General features: G+C 45.5%; 1 protein-coding gene across 7 annotated transcripts in view; it reads right to left on the bottom strand.

Moving 5' to 3' along the window:
• The window catches only part of row (zinc finger domain-containing protein relative of woc), a 104,200-nt gene that overhangs the window by 28,828 nt on the left and 62,726 nt on the right, over window positions 1-12,646 (bottom strand). For 6 of the 7 annotated variants that reach the window (XM_075693104.1, XM_075693106.1, XM_075693101.1 and 3 more), the window contains 3 exons: window positions 9,515-9,860; window positions 5,148-5,342; window positions 2,096-2,238 (listed from right to left, as the gene is read on the bottom strand). In XM_075693104.1, the coding sequence (XP_075549219.1) occupies window positions 2,096-2,238; window positions 5,148-5,342; window positions 9,515-9,860 (684 nt within the window). The remainder of the gene's footprint in view (window positions 1-2,095; window positions 2,239-5,147; window positions 5,343-9,514; window positions 9,861-12,646) is intronic. The other variant, XM_075693108.1, reaches the window with a different exon arrangement.

The raw sequence follows: 12,646 nt of genomic DNA, 5'->3' as shown, positions 1-12,646 counted from the left end.
ACAAGTGCCCCCATTCACACATAGAAGTGGCTAGTGGTGGATGGTTCCGGTTGGCCTTAAATCAGCAAGCCTCTGTGGCAATTGTGCGGCAATCGTGCCACAAGTGTCCTCCCATTCTCCATGAGCGGACTTGAATGACAGAGGGCACGTCGTTGTCACGCCATCTGGCGTGACTTTATTGGGACGCAGGAGCGAGCGTTGTGTCACCCATTGAAAAATTCTTGCTCCGTGGTCAAGAGCAATACTGTTACCATACTTCCAAAAGCCAAGATTATGGGTAGGGGAGGTAAGATTAACAGACTGCGTTCCCAGAGAACTGGCATCAGAGGGCCAGATATATTCCATGTCGAATATGAAGAGGCACAGAGTTTGTACTTATACAGTCCACTTCCGTTAATTCAATCCTGACAGGACCGACGAAACTGGTTGAATTATCCAGTGGGTCAAATTAAACAAAAGGCAGAAAGAACACCGACACACGCAGTTGATTCACTTAGCAGTATTTGCCTTTGAAGTTAACTTCTGCGCAGTACAACAATATTGTGCAGTGAAGCACACCAAGCGGAGAAAGGTGTCGCTGTTACGGGAGAGCACGTGTTCCTTAATTTACACACACACATGCGCCATCTCCGGTCACAGTACGAGCACTGAGACGCCTCATAAGTTTACCGGCAGATGTTCAGAGTTTTAGAAAGACCATCGCTCTTTTTCAGTAGCTTTAAACGACCCCTCAACAATCCGAGGTGTTTCACCTTACTGCATTTCTTTTCGGTAGCTGTCCCAAAACACAGATGTTCTTTTTCTGCACTTCTTGGTGCACAGCACATGTGCGCACGTATAATTAAGGAACGCATACTGGGCCCCATTAACGGTCTCATATACGAGACACTCATGGCGCATGAAACGAGAAATCAAATCACCACGGCAACGTCAGAAACTGCTCTGAATAGGTGCAAGTCTGCTTATTACACATTTAGGTAGGCGTTTTAGGTTGCGCATTTAGGATACAACGCGTGCGTGCCTGTATAATTAAGAAACGTGTACTAGATCCCGCAACAAGGCCCCTTCCCAGTTTTGATATGCTTCACCGCATGACACTATTGTATTGCGGCGAAGCTGACCATTAAGCTCGAATTATTCAGTTAAGGCAAATTTTGAGATCAAAATAACCGAAGTCTCGGCCCATAAAAATGTGTGGGCGCCGGCCCGATCCTTTAGTCGAAATCAAATTAACCGAAATATCAAATTAACCGGATTCAAATTAACGGAAGTATACTTTATTGTGTATTTTTTGTCATGTAAAAAGAATGAAGGATAGAACGGCTGATGCGAGAGCATACGCCCAAGCCTTTAGCTATGTAGTTATGGCTTGGCTTACTACCACTGCACTTGGTCAACTAGCATGTATGCCAGTGGTTTGTAACACTACGTGACCACCACTTCCGATTTCTGTGACGTAACAGGGAGGCCTGCTTCATGCGTAAAGCCATGATTTGTTGCATGTTCGAACAATTGAGGTCTCATACCATAATGGCAGCCAACAGATACCTGTGAAAGCAGAAAAACCGACACACAAAGCTTTTGTGTGAGCCTTCTTGTAAGGGCTAATGCTTTCCCTTAACGGTGAATAACAAATATAACCCATTGGTGACATATGCCTCGTATAAATCAAACTAGTCAAACGGAAGCCTCAAGCTTCAGATGCTACTTTACAGTAGACTGCCTTTAAGGTGCACTTATCCTCTTAATGAATCCTCTGATACTACTAACAGTTCAAGCACCATTGCCTTTTTGAGTTTTCCATAGACTGGGTGCACATCTGCTGAGCTGAACTTCTGGTGGACGAAGCAGATTTTCAATGTCCTTTCTCGTTCATCTCAAAGGAAGTCTACTGTATTATTATTATTGTTATCGGGCTAGAATGTTGAAAAGATAACCTTTCATATCTAAATGGACTGAGCCTGCAACATTAATCTCTCTTGGAATGTGCATCATTTCTGCATATGAACTAAGTCATCATGACATTCATATCCCATCCTCCACTCATGCCTGGCAGAGTACAGTCATTTGGCTTGCTGCGATGGGCCTTACAAACCTTGAAACAAAAGTCGCCTCTTGTTTCTACGAGGTGGTTCTCTGTGGGGCAAGGCTTCTTTCTCGCATAATAGTACTCATCCAAAATGACACAGTTTTGAGCACCCGTCTTCTCGCCCTTGCTGACAGTCTCCTCCCCAGGTTCTGCAGAACACAAATCACAATCATTTCAGCATAGAGCATGTCCCGTCTTGCCAGGGTTAATGGTTTATTCTGATTGTCACTCATTGTGGCCAGATCTTCACAGAATGCCTGTATTTGGATGTTTTCATGCCACTGCATATCACATGACAGGTTTAGCAACAAGGAATCATCATATTTTTGCATGTATTAATTACACTAGCCATTCAGGTTACAATTAAAAAGCAGGTCTGTTGGTGACATCAGTCTTTCATTTTGTAAGAACGAACACTATGACATCATTAGCATGAAGGTGTAAGGGAAGAAAATGTCACCTGCAGCACTTTCTGCTCAAGTCACTTCGATCAGTGGCCGCAGTAAACTGCTGTTTAGGCAGCTTTTTAACAGGCTTAGGAACAGGAGGAAAATACTGTGAACTTTTCGGAAACGGTTGGCGACATGTCAGCAGTGGTATGCAACAGTAGGCATCTATCTCCATAACACTGTGGTGAGCAACATATATGCGAAATTTTCCTTTGAGTGCAAGCGAGGCAGTGAGCTCTGCATTGCCGTCAAGCCCCACCACACTTCTTCAGAGGGTAGGTTGCAATAGTGGTGTTGAATGAACATAGGCAACGACTCACCCAAATCAAGTTGCTGCTACTACAAATAAAATTTTTTATGGAGCTTTGCTTCATGCTGAAAATAGGTTGGGGCTATCTTGTAAGTAGAGATTTTAGTGTTTCTGCATGTAGTTATTTGTGCAGGTAGGTTATGGGCACAGATTATTAAATAGGAAAATTTCATGATCAGAATGGGCACCATTTCAGTTTTGACATGCAGCATTGACCCCCTACACAACAAAGCAAAGAAGACTAGAGTGGAGATGCATGTTACTAAACTAGTACAGTTCAGACTGCTTATAACATAACTGCTTATGGTGTAGGACTGGCTATAATATGGTTTTGATTAAACAACTCTATTTTATTCACATCAAAGCTCACTGGTTTTCTTTGCCAACCACTCACATGACAGCTAATCTTTTCTTTTTCCCACTAAATAATTTTAAAAGACATGTTTCCTGTTTGATTGTAACAATCACATATTGCTGTGAGTATAAACGAAGTGCAGACAATGGTGTTTAGTCAGTGCCATCCCACTGCATACACGAAACACTAAAAGCAGACTCCCTTAAGAAGAACACAATGGAACTTCGGAAATCTGTTTGGTTCAGCAGAAGTTCAGCTCAACACAAGTACCTAAACATTAGGATTAGTGAAAACAAGCAAACATTATTTAGTGAACCAGACATGAGAACACAATAAAGGAGATGAGCTGTAAAAAAAGAAAAAAAAAAGAGAATACACTCCAAATGAAAAATTATCTTCACAAATCCAGCACAAACCAGCACCAACCACTTTTTCTCTTCTTGGATTGTAGCGCAAAGTGACACGGACACAGAAAGGAGCAGACAGGACGAGTGCTCATCCTGTCTGCTCCTTTCTGTCTCCGTGTCACTTCGCGCTACAATCTAAGATAATGTTACCATACCAACTCGCCCAACTTTTTATCCTTTAGCACTTTTTCTCTCTTTTTTTTTTTTTTTGCTTCATAGACCACACAGAGTAGCCAACCTATATTAATTTTAGCTTGACATGACCCAAAGTAATGGTTAGAATTACAGCCAACCTGAGAAAACTCAAACTAGCATAGGTCAATAGCCTGCTGATTTCAGATTAGGGTGAGAAATTTAGTTGATTTGTTGTTTTCAATGCATTCTGAAGCCCCTCAATTCAGATGGCCTTCAGTTAATTCAAGCTTTTTGGCTTCTGAGGCAAACAGCAAGGTGCTAACAAACAGGCGCTGAAAGATCATTCCGAAGGCACGAGTAGCTGATGCGTGCCAAGGTCGGATACTCCGGCTGCTGCACATGTTGGCAAGCACCAAATAAATGAACTTACCTTGCGTGTATATCAGTTGTACAGCAGTTCAGAATTCTCGCCAAGGCATATCTTTTTCAACTTCGAATAAATTCGAATAAGCATCTGTGGTCTTTAGAAATTTAAAATATAATGTGAGTGAACTTTCTGATGTTTGAGTTAAAACAACTGTTTAACATATGTGCCTGGCCTTTGGTACATTTAATGCAATCCAATTAGAAGGTGCATCTAAGTGAGTGATGCTTAGTTAACAGGAGCTAGCTATATTTGTGTGGCATACACAAAGTTCTCAGATACCGCATATGCATTGATCCTATGTGGGCCTGAGTAATGGGGTTTATAATGGCTGCAAACGAAGCGACACTTATGGTGACACAGTTGGAAAAAGAAAACTCACAGCAGGCACCCTTTCCGACACTCAGTTAAGCTGAATCTCCTTATAAGGTTGACAGTCTAGACACCAAAATGTCCATTATATTTCAAGAAGATATTCACTGCTCTTCCGAGTGCCAACTTTTGATTAAAAAAACTAGGGCCCCTTCATGTTCGTCGTAACAATGCCTAGCAATGTAGTGGATTTGACTGGCTTGCATTCTGGGCCTAAGGGATAGCTAATGAGTTCGACACCATTATGATGAAGCTACTGAATAAAGAGCAATGTATTAATGCAGGACTTCAGCTTTTTACCGCACCACCTCATTTCTTTCATGACAGGAGAGCACAACACTTGACTAGCGCATGCATTTGTATGCCTTGCATTTGCTGCTGAAGTTGATCCATGCAGCTTCTTGCAGCATGCTTTATGAAAGCCTCCCATTTCAACCTTCCAGGTGTCACAAAAACTGTGCACTTCGCAGTTATCAAAAGCTGGAATAACTAAATTTATAAACGTGAGTGCACATCGCAATTAGTAAAGTGGGAGACGGATGTCCAAAAAGGAGCTAACCCTGCAACTAAAGAGAAGCGGGTCGCACAATGAAAGGATTCAGTTACCTGATTTAGCTGCTGCTTTGGACTGGTCAGCTGCCACCTCCGTGTCTTTGCTGTCATTGCTAGAGATGTGATCATCATTGCCATCACCTTTTTCATCTTCTGAGCTGCTGTCACACACTATAACTTCAGGTTCTGCTTTAGGCACCTTTTGGCCTGATGAATCTGAAGCAGTTCCAAGCATGTCCTCGAAGGATACTGAAAGAATGAACAGTGGAACTATATGGCCTCCAAATAGTTCAGTCCCACAATAGAAAGTTTTGAATAGCAATGATGACAGATTCAGACATGGTATGTTCAATGGAACATTAATTAACCCCCAAATTGTCAGAAAGGTGAATCAAACTTGTATTTGGAAGTACTTTTCAGCAAAGTTAAGAGCCTCACATGACAGTCAAGTCAAGTTTTTGTGTATGGGCTATAACCTCGCCAGGCCTGGTGCATTCACCCTGTGTAGAAAATTTTTTATACAATGAACAGCGTTTGCAATCACCGTGAGCACTTGTCCATTGCATTTTATGAGTATGTGCTACCACCTGGCTGAGTTTGGGCCAAATAGAGCGTGAGTGAGCAGTGTCATGTCATTGCAAAATGGTGGTTTGGAGCGTGAACATGTTTCATGGCAGCCGCCCACATTCGTATCCCTATTATATTTTTCACACTTGTAACAGCCCAACTAAAGATGTATCCTTTAAGGAACTGAGGGAAATGTGAACAGTTTTTTTTGTAGAGAGCACAAATGTGCTTTTCTTTACTAGTGAGTAATGCCCCATTCACACTGAGACATTCGGCGTCTGGAGCGGCGCCCAGTTCGGCGGAACCCAGTTCGGCGGCGGCGAGATCCGCCGGAATAGCCCCTTCCGTGCCGATCGCTCCCGTACCGATTTTTGCGGGAGCTGCCGCTGGATTGCCTCGCCGCCGCGCGATGCTGACCAATCGGGGAGCGCGAAACAGAACTTCCAAAGATGGCGGCCGAGTCTCACATCATGTCGCAGTCGTCGCAGTCATCAAAGTCTGCCGCGACATCCACATCCGAAATGCTCATCGAACTGGTGCGCAACCACCCAGTCCTCTACGATAAGCGCCACTTGAAGCACAAAGACAACGTGCTGAAGGACGACTTGTGGCACAAGATCGGTCGCGAGCTTCGGCGAATGCTTCTGCGCGTCATGCATCGCCAGAAAGGTGCTTGCCAACAGGCTGAGCAGTACTGCCTCTTCTTGCTCGGGGTTCATTATTGTCTTTCCAAGTAATGGTGGAGACGCGCAACATAAACGCACGAACTCGACGCGAGCGGAGACAACTGCGCAATTTCGAGCCGCGCGAACATCCGGGATATCCCGCGCTTGATTGGAGGTTAGCACTTTATGGGGCAGATGGCGCTGTATGTCTTTCCGGCGGCGCGGTCCGCAAGCAGTGTGAACTAGGCGATTTTCGGTGGCAAGAGAATTCCATTCGCTGTAGACGCCGGATTCCTCAGTGTGAATGTACCATAAATGTTTATGTCCACGATGGTGGACATTGGGAGTCTAGAGCAGTGCCTGTGAGTTTAATTTTGGCGCCCATTGTTTGATTTTGGATGGCTGAATTACATTTTGGTGTACATAGCTGAATGGCTGCTCACTTCACTGCTACAGAGGCCCACAGACTTCAAGGAATGCGACGTTCCAGAGATTCCCCTCAGGAAATAAAGCCGCTCCCAAGTACAATAGCCCGAACGTCTAAAGCACTACGTTTGTTTAAAAAAGCTTACATCAAGAACGCTGCATGAAGCCGCAACCCTGCCTGCTCCAAAAAGACTCAAAACCGTTGCATTGCACATCTTGTGTTGTGCATCTCTGCAGTGAGATTGAGCGCAGCTGTTTCTACAATTTCACTCGAAGTGATGATGATAATGATAAGACGTAAGCCCTATCACGTTTTGCTTCGAAAGCTGTTTTGTGTGAACTAATGAGAAGGACAATATTTATATAAAACTGCTTAAAGAAACGCAATGTCAGTGCAATAAACCTTGTTTCATTTTTTGTTCTACTACTTTAGAGTCCCAGTGTCCACAATGGGTGGACATTAATTTCTTTTTGAACTACAAACAAGTAATAACAAACTGATTCATAAATGGTCTATCTAAGTCCCTGCAAGATTTATGAGCTCTAAATGATTATTACTACCGCAGGGTTTTTCTCGGGACTCTCGAGGATAAATCAGCAACTGGGTAAACCTGAGATGCGAAACTGCCATAAGGAACACACAGAAATGAGTACTTACAACGTGAAGCATGCCATAGGGTAGAGATTGGTACCGAGGCAAAAATGCAATAGCAGCCTCAATCAACAACCTTAGATAACTGCAAAAGTTGCTTAGCACTTGCACTGCACGCACCACCTTCCCATTGCCAACTAGTTATTTGTGAAAGTTTGTTTTTGGCTAAAAACCTTAGATAACCGAATCACGGCATACATTATGTAATGGTGCAAGATTTGAAAAAAAAAAAAAAGAAGCCACTGGGCATGAAAAGCCCCATTGGTCCAGAGAAATGCTCATCCTGCATATTTTTCTATGATTCAGGTAAAAATACATAATGATGCAAAAACCTGGCACATAAAAATTGCCCCATGCTGGTGCTAATGCACATATAAGTTGTGTGCAAAAATGTGCTGCTGGTATTTTTTGCTTTCACTGCCATCAGGCTGTACTTACTCCGAAGCCAGTGCAAATTGGCTCAAAAACTGCTAGACTCAACTGTCACCACTGTCTAGTGAGAGTTTACACTTACACTTATTCCACTGGCATCTGAATGCCCTAGAAAATATACAGAATATACCCAGTGCAAATATTGACAAAGTGCCTGGCTAACAGGCAGTAAAGCAATGTCTACTGCTTCTACATTACGACTGACGCACATTTATACCTGCTTTCCATTTCAGTCCTTGTTTTACTACTCTACTTCTCGTGGAAGTTGTCAAGGAATGATTGTAATCTGCACAGACCTTATTAAACTAAAACCGCAATGCAAAATTAGCTCACTTAGTAGTGTAGAAACAGTTAAGTTTACTAAACGCACAAGGAAAGACAGAGAAAATCAGTCTGCAATAAAGATTATAGCAAAAACAGAAAACAAAACAAAACACATTAAACTGTAACTTTCTTATTGAGGTTCAACTGTACAGAGAGCAATAGGGAGGTTGCTTTATTTTGCAGCTGCCCTAACTGTGATGGTAGTAACACCTATATTAAGAAGAATGCCCCTTCAAAGAACAGTCAATTTTCAAATCACTAGATATGTGCTGACAGCACCTTTTATGATGCGCAATAATTTTTTTCTTGGGTGAGTTGGTGCTTGCTGAATGACATGATATTGTAGCACAAAAAACAGAAAAAGAAAGATTCTAGCTGACAGTAGAAGAGCAAGAAAGATGGTGCTACACTTACAACTGTTCATTAGGCACAAAGCCTGCCACATATATACCGTGCACTCTCGACACCAGGGGGCGGCAAAGAGCAAGCAACAAGTCATCTTGTTTGTGACAAACCTAGCAATTCCATTTCTGCATCATATAACGACAGCTGCTTGACTAACACATGCTTGAGTACTGATATCAATGTGATATGCCTCTAGCAGTTCCTGCGTGATTTTATCTCTGCTCCTACCCAGGATTCTCAGCTCAGAAAAACGTGGTTTACAGCAGCACGATCTGCAATGTGCAGAGAGATGGGCACACATATCCTTTTTTTAAATTGTTTGCATGCTCCCTCATTCGGTTGTGCACACAACAGCCGGTCTGCTCGACGTAGGTTTTTTTGCAACTTAGCGGTATCTGGTAAACCACAGCAGCGGCACACTTTTGCACGTAGCGTTTTGCGTGCTTGATTTTACACGTTTGCATTGTGTTGAGGTGATGACCAAACAAGGTTCGATTATCACCTCGGTGGCAGAAACCTTGCTGCAGAAGCTCAAATGCAGCAGTAAGAGGCAAGCGGATCCCCAAAGAAAGCCTCAGGTGGCACCTTATTTCCACAAAATGAGCCACAACCTCAAGAAGGTGGCGAACAGGTATGGGGTACTTGTGTTTTCTGCCCCGAACAAACTGGCTTGCCTATACCCCCAAATCATGCGATGCGCTGTGAAAATGTGCAAAGTTAAGCATGCAAAACGTCCACAATTAGCCAGGCAAAAACAAAACACGGAGAAGCGCAATTGCGGATCAAGAGGATCCTTTTTTTTTATCGCTGAAGTTTTTGTGCACTGCTGTCATTTTTCTCCACACTCGACTCCATTAGCCCTAGCACTTGTATTGCAACATAATTTTAAGCATAACAAGACAGAACCATTAAGAGGTGCTTCTGCAATCTAAAAAGAAGTGCAAATGCACCTTTCCACCCACTGTGGTCAAGCACGTCAGCCAAGATGCGCCAGAAGGCCTCGCGTGCATGGTTAGCAAAGCGCTCCCGCCACTGCAGTTCGTCCAGAAAGCCCTGCACAGTCTCCAGCTTCAGCTGGTTCACCATAAAGTGTCCAAAGACGTCTGTCAGCCGCCGCATCAAGTATGCGTGGACCAAGTCAGGCCCAGGACGGGCCCCACAGCGCACAGGAAAACCTTGCTCAGCCAAGCTGTTGAACTTGACATCCTCAGTAATGACGACAGTGCCAGGCCGCAGCCACAGCTCGAGGCTCTTTAGGAATACAGGCGAGTTCCAGCCCAAGGCCACTGACACTGCCTGCCAGAGAACAAGAGAGACGATAAAAGTTATTTTGACACACCACAACATTCCACATTCGTGAAGGAGTCCCTCACCAGTCCTCACCCATCACATCTTTCTTATGCTGAAAGGATGCTGCCAGGACGATCAAAACAATTGCTGTTAGGGGAGCAATCCAATTTGAATCGGACTGCAGATGGATAGATGGGAGCAAAATTTGAGACAGCATAATTTATACAGCAGGTTTATGTATTTATTTAGTATACCTCAAAGGTCCCTGAACAGGACATTACATGAACGGTTGCATATGTGCATGGGCCCAGGTATAGTGTTTAACCGAAATGTTCTGGTGGAGGGCGGAAGGATATTGACTGCAGCAGTGGGGGTGCTTGGGTCTACCAGAAACCCTTGTACAATATGGTCTGTTCTTAACAACTAATTAGTATTCAAACTTAAGTCACTTAAACAAATCACCCGCCCCAGTAGCTTAGTGGCTATGGTGTCGTGCTGCCGAGCTTGAGGCTACATGTTCAATCCAAGCTGTGGCGGCTGCATTTTGATGGGCACAAAATGTAGAAATGGTCGTTTACTTCAATTTATGTGGAGGTTCAGGTGGCCAAGATTAATCCAGAGTGCTCCACTACAGCATGTCTCATAATTAGATTGTGGCGACGAGCGACCACGTAGACCGTTAGAGTATCGAGCTCTCGCAGGAGAGGTAGAACCAACACTCCATCGCTTAGCGTAGCATTCTTTTTAATCTCTTTCGGAACGCTAGGCCGTGCCGGAGCGCCAGCCGCTCGTGCCTCGTGTAGACGCGAGCGTCTGCGTCATCCCTCGTGCGACGCCGATGCTGCTGCCGCTACAGAGGGCTCCCCCCCGAGAGAGGAGGAAACTTCGACGAACGATGGAAAGTCCACGTGACGCGGCGTGTCTTGGCGTTGGTCTTCGGTGTCACGTTCGCTGGCGGCGGCGAAGGATGCAGCAGGGTCGCGTCGCATACTGGTGGAGCTGAGGGCGCGGGTGCTTCGATGTAAGCGGGTTTGAGACGTTCCAGGGCAATTGTGTCTGATCGGCCGTTGACATTGACAACAAACGTCGTCGGACGACGCTCTATAACACAGTATGGCCCTGAGTAGTGTGGTTGTAAAGGCTTCCGCACGGCACAGTTACGCACGAAAACGTGGGTAGCAGAGGCGAGTGCGGGAGAAAGGTACGGTGACCTTGCTTCTTGTGAACGTGTAGGCACGGGGCGTATCTGGCTGAAGAAAACTTGCAGTTCGGCAACGTAGTCGGCAGGTGATGGCATAGGCGTTTGGGGGGTGGCGACAAAGAAATTGCACGGAAGGCGTAGGTGAGTGCCGTAAACTAGCTCAGCACAGGAGCAACCTAGGTCGCTCTTGAGTGCGGCTCGGATGCCGAGTAGGACGAGGGGCAAATGTAGGACCCACTTCTCCGGCGATCCATGTGCCATAAGGGAGGCCTTTAGATGCCGATGAAAACGTTCAACTAGTCCATTGGACTGCGGGTGGTAAGCAGTCGTGCGAAAACGTGTCGTTCCGAGTAGTTTGAGTAGCTCGTTGAAGAGTGCTGAGTCAAACTGTCGACCGCGATCTGTGATTATTGTGGATGGGCAGCCGAACCTTGCTATCCACGTAGACATGAAAGCTGCTGCAACTGTGGGCGCTGATATGTCAGATATAGGTGTAGCTTCTGGCCACCGTGTATAACGGTCAATGCATGTCAGTATGTAGCAGTAACCTTTCGAAGGTGGAAGAGGGCCGACGAGGTCCAGGTGTACGGTGTCAAAACGAGCATCCGGTGGAAGAAAAGACTTGGCGGGCGGAATGGGGTGACGCTGGATCTTCGAACGTTGACACGACAAACAGCAGCGAACCCAATCGCGAACTTGCGCGTTTAGCCGAGGCCAAACGAAACGACTGGAAAGAAGCTTCTGTGTCGCGCGTATGCCAGGGTGCGACAGGTTGTGCACGGTTTCGAATAGACGTCTGCGAAGGGATGCCGGAATGTATGGTCTGGGTGTGTCGTTAGAAGTGTCGCAGACGATGGACGTACCATCTGGGGTCACAACGACGTCTTCCAATTTCAGGGACGTTGACGAATTCCGGAGTGTACGAAGTTCAGTGTCGTCACGCTGTTGACTGGCGAGTAAGTCGGCCTCGATGATGAAAGGTTCCGATGTCAACGTGGAAACGACATTGACACGACTCAGAACGTCAGCTGGAACGTTGTCGGTGCCCTTGATGTGGCGGAACGTTGTTGTAAACTCGGAGATGTAGGAAAGGTGTGCTGCCTTGAGATCGTCATAGGCGGCGGCCGACAATGGGGAGTTCAGCAAATCCGCTACCTCGTCAATGGCGGCGGGCGAGAGCGCTGCGACGGCGTAATGGAACTTCAAGGCTTGAGAGCGGATACCAGCGACTTGAAATTGCGCTTCGGCCTGAAGAAACCACGCCGAAGGATGCTGGTCCCCGTACTGTGGGAGGCGGACGGCGATGGCGGAACAGGAGGGCTCACCGCGTTCTTTGGAAGGGTTCTGGCCTTGAGCTCTCGTAGCGTTGGTCTGGTCCATGGTCGTCTCTACCACAGGTAGAGACGACCACAGGTACCATGGTCGTCTCTACCACTGCTTTGTGTGATGCATAAGGTAGACCTATAGCAGAAAAAAATTGTTGTCAGTGCCTTTGTCTCGAAACTGAGCTGTAATGAGTCACAAAATACTAGTTTGCTGTTACCTCAAAAGGGACACTAAAGGCAAATATAAAGTGTAGCTAAAGAGGTAT

This window comes from Dermacentor variabilis, chromosome 5, assembly GCF_050947875.1.
Source record: "Dermacentor variabilis isolate Ectoservices chromosome 5, ASM5094787v1, whole genome shotgun sequence".
NCBI lineage: Eukaryota > Metazoa > Arthropoda > Arachnida > Ixodida > Ixodidae > Dermacentor > Dermacentor variabilis.
This window is presented reverse-complemented; position numbering and strand designations above follow the sequence as displayed.